General features: G+C 40.5%; 1 protein-coding gene across 1 annotated transcript; it reads right to left on the bottom strand.

Moving 5' to 3' along the window:
• Positions 1–4,864: 4,864 nt before the first annotated feature.
• On the bottom strand, positions 4,865–5,605 carry LOC135091554 (uncharacterized). The gene is made up of 2 exons (XM_063989296.1): positions 5,396–5,605; positions 4,865–5,233 (listed from the first exon to the last, which is right to left on the bottom strand). The coding sequence occupies exons 1-2, from the start codon at positions 5,603–5,605 to the stop codon at positions 4,865–4,867; spliced, it is 579 nt and encodes a 192-aa protein (XP_063845366.1).
• Positions 5,606–6,963: the final 1,358 nt, after the last annotated feature.

The raw sequence follows: 6,963 nt of genomic DNA, 5'->3' as shown, positions 1-6,963 counted from the left end.
TCCTTCGCTGGTGTGTGTGTGTGTGTGTGTGTGTGTGCAGATCACTGGATTGGAAGTAAGGCAGTTAGGTCTAGAAATCTGGCAGCCTGCGCACACACACACACACACACACACACACACACACACACACACACACACATAGAGATAGATAAATAAATGCCTTGATAGAAAGATGGATAGATAGAAAGGTAGTTAGGTAGAAAGACAGACGAATAGACAGACATTTATGTATATATATATATATATATATATATATATATATATATATATATATATATATATATATATATATATATATATATATATATATATATATATATATATATATATATATATATCAATAGGTAGGCATAGATGGATAGATAGACAGACTGATAGATAGACAGACAGACAGACAGACAGACGTGGCATGCACGTCGTTACAACAGTAATGAGTCACTTTGAAATCCAGACCATGAGTGGAGAATATTGAATCCGCTTGGGAAAGGGGATTATTATTATTATTAATATTATTAATATTATTATTATTATTATTATTATTATTATTATTATCATTATTATTATTACTATCATTATCATCATTGCTACTACTACTACTACTATTACTACTACTAGTAATAATAATAATAATAATAATAATAATAATAATAATAATAATAATAATAATAATAATCTTGTTAAAAATTTATATTCATTTTACCTTTCATCCCTTTCCTTCTGTGTAACTTAATTATAATCAAGCGTTGTTGAAGCGTGATCAGACGCATGTTAACGGGAGGTCATTGAACTGAAGAGGGGAAGAGGTTTGATGGGAGGAGACATTGGTAATACTGCATACTAGTTTCCAGAAGTGTTGGACGTGCTTGAATTATACTTTGTTGTGCAGTATTTTTGAGACATAGACGTTGATTTGGCGCGCTCAAAAAACGCGAAAATTTGACTTTCCGGGGAGAACGGTGGCTTCGGCCGGCCAAAACCTGCAGATGACGCTCTCTCTCTCTCTCTCTCTCTCTCTCTCTCTCTCTCTCTCTCTCTCTCTCTCTCTCTCTCTCTCTCTCTCTCTCTCTCTCTCTCTCTCTCTCTCTCTCTCTCTCTCTCTCTCTCTCTCTCCCCCCCCATTCTCTCTTCCTCCCTCCCTCCCCATTCCCTCTCCCTATTTTCTCTTCCCCTTCCCTCCCTCCCCATTCCCTCTCTTTCCCCATTCCTTCCCTCCTCTCCCCCTTCCCTTCATCCTTACATTTCCTCCCTCCCTCCATCTCCCTCATCCCTTTCTATTTCATTTTGTTTTTTATTTATTTATTTATTTTTATTTATTCATTTAATTTATTTTTATTTAAGAAGGGTACCTGCCAAGGCCAACAAAATTGGAAAGAAAAAAATGTTCTCTGAGGCGCCGGTCCCCAAACTGAGTCAGAAACGATTGTCAAAAATTAGAGGATGAGTGTCTTGAAGCTTCCCTCTTGAGAGAGTAGTCTTGATAAGCGTCCACAGTGTTAGACGAAGACTTTGACTTGTGTTGATGAGGGGAGTAACAGTCTTCGGAGCTTTGTTCTTTATTAACAATATGTACAGAAAGAAGGGGAAGGAAAAGATGTCTCAGAGTGGTTAGTAATTAAGGAAAGATGTGCCAAACAGTTGTACAAGGGCTTAGCATTGACGTGTTTGGGCAAAGCACCTTATCTATTTCTGTCTTTAAGGTATACGTGGAAACAATGAAGGAAGTGATGATATTGCGTGGCTTGCCTCCGTTGTTGTCATGGTTGGACACAAAACAAAGAGTAGAAGAAGATGATAAGGAGAAGAAAAGAATACGTTCGAGAAGAATTACTTGAAGAAAAAAAAAAGGAGGAAAATGAATATAAAAAAAAGTTGAAGAAAATGATAAGCGTTATGTGATGGTCATTGTCTCTTATTTCCGAACACTCTACTAAAGTGACTCTAAATGAAGTTGATTGTCTAATTATTATTAATTATATTATAGAAGAAAAGGAAAACTGAACACACACACACACACACACACACACACACACACACACACACACACACACACACACACACACACACACACACACACTGAAATATTCTTTTTCAAAATATTTCGCAAGAACACTATCAAGACTTCCGTCATTATGTAACGCATCCATATATATATATATATATATATATATATATATATATATATATATATATATATATATATATATATATATATATATATATATATATATATATATAAACACATTTAACATCAGGTCACAAGCACACAGCGAACATCAATATGGACCCAAGTCTCAAACTCACACATCAAATTACAATATAGAAATATATCTGTGTATAAATACATCAGATTACAATATAATAAATATATCTCTATACAAGCACAGCCTGTGTTACCTTACAGAACTTTTCAGTCCCATGGATGTACCTGTGTACTGCTTTGTACATAACCATTGCTGCAACCTCTGCTCTTAACCTAATGACATTCATCCAAGTGTCCTTAATTCATTGTCCTTAATCCACACTATTTTCTTAATTCAATGTCCTTAATCCACACTATTTTCTTAATTCATTGTCCTTAATCCAGACTATTTCCTTAATCTAGTGTCCTTAATCCAGACTATTTCCTTAATATAGTGTCCTTAATCCAGACTATTTCCTTAATATAGTGTCCTTAATCCAGACTATTTCCTTAATATAGTGTCCTTAATCCAGACTATTTCCTTAATATAGTGTCCTTAATCCAGACTATTTCCTTAATATAGTGTCCTTAATCCAGACTATTTCCTTAATATAGTGTCCTTAATCCAGACTATTTCCTTAATATAGTGTCCTTAATCCAGACTGTTGTCCTTAATCCAGACTATTTACTTAATCTACTGTCCTTAATCCAAATGATGTCCTTAATCTACTCTCCTTAATTGTAGATTCCTTAATTATAATATCCTTAACGACAACATTTTCTTAATCAGTGTATAATCCTCAATCCAGTCTATTTTCTTAATTTACTCTCCTAAATCTGTACTATTTTCTTTATCTGCCATCCTTAAGACGGTAGACAAAGTAGATCATCTACTTAATCTACTGTCGTTAATCCAGACTATTTTTTTATTTACTATCCTTAATGTAGACAATTTTCTTCATCTACTATTCTTAATGTAGACTACTTTCTTGAAGTAATATCCTTCATCCAGTCTATCTTCTTAATGTAATATTCTTAATCCAGACCTCTTTCTTAATTTACTATCCTTAATACAAACTATTTACTTGATCTACTATCCTTAATCCAGATTGTTTTCTTAGTCTATCAACCTTGATCTTAATTTCCTTAATCCAGACCATTTTCTTAATCTGTTATCCTTAATTCAGACTATTTTCTTGATTTATTATCTCTAATCCAGTTTATTTTCTTAATCTACTTTTCTTAATTCAGACTCTTTCCTTGATCTACCATCCTTAATCCTGATTTTTTTTGTTAATGCATTAGTCTCAATTTAGACTATTTTTGACTCAGACTTTTTTAATCTACTATCCTCAATCCAGACTATTTTCTTAGTCTACTATTCTTAATCCAGGCCGTTTTATTAATTTGATATTTTTATTTTATTTTCCTTATTTTGTTATCCTTAATCTTCATTTCTTAGTGTAATATTTTCCTATGCAGGCTATTTTCTTAACTAATATCCTTAATCCAGACTATTTTCTTAATCTACTATCCTTTATCTTAATAACCTTGATTTACTGTCCATAATCTTCATTTTCTTAGTCTAATATCTTTAATGAAGAACACAGTTTTATATCCTTAAGCCAGACTATTTTTTCTACTCTATTCACTGCTCCTATTTTCGTTTTGGGATCTTCTTTGAGCGGGATTTTTATTCATCTATTTCTTGCCTCTGCTGACCTCCCTGATGGATAACAAATCGAAACAAAACAAAAAAATCAATCAATCAATAAAATCAAGGCGGAGGCTGAGAGGACGCGGCACCTCTGGGCGTACGCAGACGGAGGACGTGAGTGAGGATGTCGAAGCGGTATCGTTTTCCGTTGAGCGTCAAGGTCATGGACAAATCATCATAATCTATCGCTGCTTGTAATTTACACAGCAGCGTTCGTCCAAACACGAAATCAAACCAGTGGCGCATGTATATCGTGTCCATCTTTCGCAGAGTGTCTGTGCCGCTGCCAAAGTGCAGCAGGACTCGTTTCGGCAGCACAGTCGATTTGCCTGTCCTGCACAGCATCTTGTCCTGACCAGTCTTAGTGATAGAGAATGTTGACGCGTTACCAGTGTTCACCATCACCGTCAGCGGCTCCTCGATGCCTAACGCTCGTGCGGCAAACATGAACGTTTTGCGTTGTGTGTCCGAAGGTTGTCTCCGCCGCAGACGTTTTGGGTGACGCAGGAACAGGGTGCTGCTGTCGTCGGGATGGAACTCCTGCCGCACCTCGGCCTCCTGCAGGCGGCTCATGGACATAACTATTAGGTCCAAGTAGTGCTTCCTCACATCCCCGCGTACAATGACCGTCATGCGCGTGTTGACCGCCACGTAGCGACGCAGCATCACCACCACCTCGTCCAGCTCGATCACGTCCAACTCCAGCATGCCAGCCCAGGTAAACAAGTATTTCTTTACCGTCTCTTGCTTGCCCGTGACGATTCCCAGCCTCCGGGCCAGTGTTAGCCTCATGAGGCTGCACGAGGAGCCGCTGTCAAGCTGGACAAGGCACGGGTGGCCGCGCACGGTCGCGGACACCAGGTTTTCTTTCCCAATATTAAGACGGCACCACCTGCTCACGTTCCTCTCCTTGCTGACTCTCTTGGCATCCACCATCAGCCTCACCACGTCGTCTTTGTACCACCCTCTCATCTTCCATCTCTTGATGCCGTGCTTAACGCATTGACAGCACTCCATCTTCCCCCCTTCTTTCGTTCTCTCCTGCCCTCCCCCCTGCTCTTCTTTGCCTGCTTCTCGTCGTCCTCCGCGTCCTGCCTCTTCCTCTTCTTGTCCTGCTTCGCGTCGTCGTCCTTAACCTGCCTCTGCCTCTTCTTGTCCTGCTTCTCGTCGTCCTCCGTGTCTAGCCTCTTCCTCTTCTTGTCCTGCTTCGCGTCGTCGTCCTTAACCTGCCTCTTCCTCTTCCTGTCCTGCTTCTCGTCGTCTTCCGTGTCTAGCCTCTTCCTCTTCTTGTCCTGCTTCTCGTCATCGTCCGTAACCTGCCTCTGCCTCTTCTTGTTCTGCTTCTCGTCGTCGTCATTAACCTGCCTCTTCCTTTTCTTGTCCTGGTTTTCCGTTTCCTCCGTGTCCTGTTTCTTTCTCTTGTTCTGTTTCTCGTCGTCGTCCTTGTTCTGCCTCTTTCTCTTCTTGGTGCGGTCCATAATCGGATGAAAACACTCCACGCTCATCGTTTTCTTGCCTTTGATGTCATTCCCGTCCCTCTGATTTTTGTGTTCTCGCCGGCTCGCGCGATGTTTCATCTCTGCACAGCCTTCAGTGACCGTCTTCTCGTGGCTGGTGCAGTCTTCGAGGCTCTCCAGCCGCCTCTTCTTGTTCTTGGTTAGTTTCTCCTTAGCCTTCCCCTTCTCACCGAGGGTCTCTTGGGCGTCCATTGCTTGTCGTTTCCTCTTGTTGTTGTTGAATCTCGTATTATGGAGTGTTGTGCCTAAATCTTCAGTAGAAAATCCAGGCATTGCACAGTCTTACTGGGAACCTGTTCGTCAGAGGGTATGGTATACCTTTGCGCCCCCTTCTTGGAGCGCTCAGCAGCTTGGAGCTAAAGACTTCGGCACCCACCAGGCGCACCAATCAGAGGCCTCGATTCAAGAATGTGATAAGGTCTTTAGCCAATCAGATACAGGAATGAAACAAAATATAAAATTATGACTATTTTTCATTAGCGGCAGTGATGCACTTTTCAATTAATTATGCTGAATCACTGCAATGAAGACTCCTTTCAAAAGCATAGAAGTAATACATTTATATGATTTAGTATATTTAATTCTCTAAATAATAATTTCTATCAGTCACTTATCTGTGTTATTTGGCTCACAATTCATACATCAGCAGCTGTGCACTAATATCGCACTAACATTTGGCGCCACCACGGTCTGTCAGCCATTTAGAGCCGTGGAAAACCTCGCCAACAATGCCCATTCACACAACGTAACTGACGTGTAGTTTTGGCTCAGCTAAAATGACTTCCACTGCCACATTCTCGTGTCACTGTGCCGAGGAGAGCAAGTTCAGTCCCGCGCTTACAATGCCAAGGGTAGAACTCGAGCCGTGACCCTTACGTGCATCAGTGAGGAAGCAGGAAGAGCAGGAGGGGGATCATTATGAGCTGAGGACACAGTATGCTTGGCTTGTGTGCGTTTTAAGCCATTATTATCTAAGTTATAAGATTTTCTTAACGAATGAGTTGGTGCAAGTAGTGTCCCCTACCTGGCGGGCAGTACCTCTCGCCCAAGAGAACATTCCTTTCATTGTCTGTGTAACTTAACGTTGTTGTGGAAAAGGAGGAGGAGGTAAAATTAGAGGGAGTATATATTATCTTGGCAGTTTAGGTAAGAGAGAAAGCAAGAGGAAGAGGAGGAGGAGGAGATTAGCAATAAGTGATATAAATTGATATTAATTGTATGGGTTATGAAAGGAGGAGGAGGTGGAGGAGGAAGAAGACGAGGAGGAGAAGGAAGAGGAGGAGGAGGAGGAGGAGGAGGAGGAGGAGGAGGAGGAGGAGGAGGAGGAGGAGGAGGGAGGAAGGGTGTATGTATGTGTGTGGTCTAAAGAGGCTGTAGAAATCTCTCTCTCTCTCTCTCTCTCTCTCTCTCTCTCTCTCTCTCTCTCTCTCTCTCTCTCTCTCTCTCTCTCTCTCTCTCTCTCTCTCTCTCTCTCTCTCTCTCTCTCTCTCTCTCTCTCTCTCTCTCTCTCTCTCTCTCTCTCTCTCTCTCTCTCTCTCTCTCTCTATTTA

Source organism: Scylla paramamosain, chromosome 37 (assembly GCF_035594125.1).
Source record: "Scylla paramamosain isolate STU-SP2022 chromosome 37, ASM3559412v1, whole genome shotgun sequence".
In the NCBI taxonomy this organism is placed as follows: Eukaryota; Metazoa; Arthropoda; class Malacostraca; order Decapoda; family Portunidae; genus Scylla; species Scylla paramamosain.
This window is presented reverse-complemented; position numbering and strand designations above follow the sequence as displayed.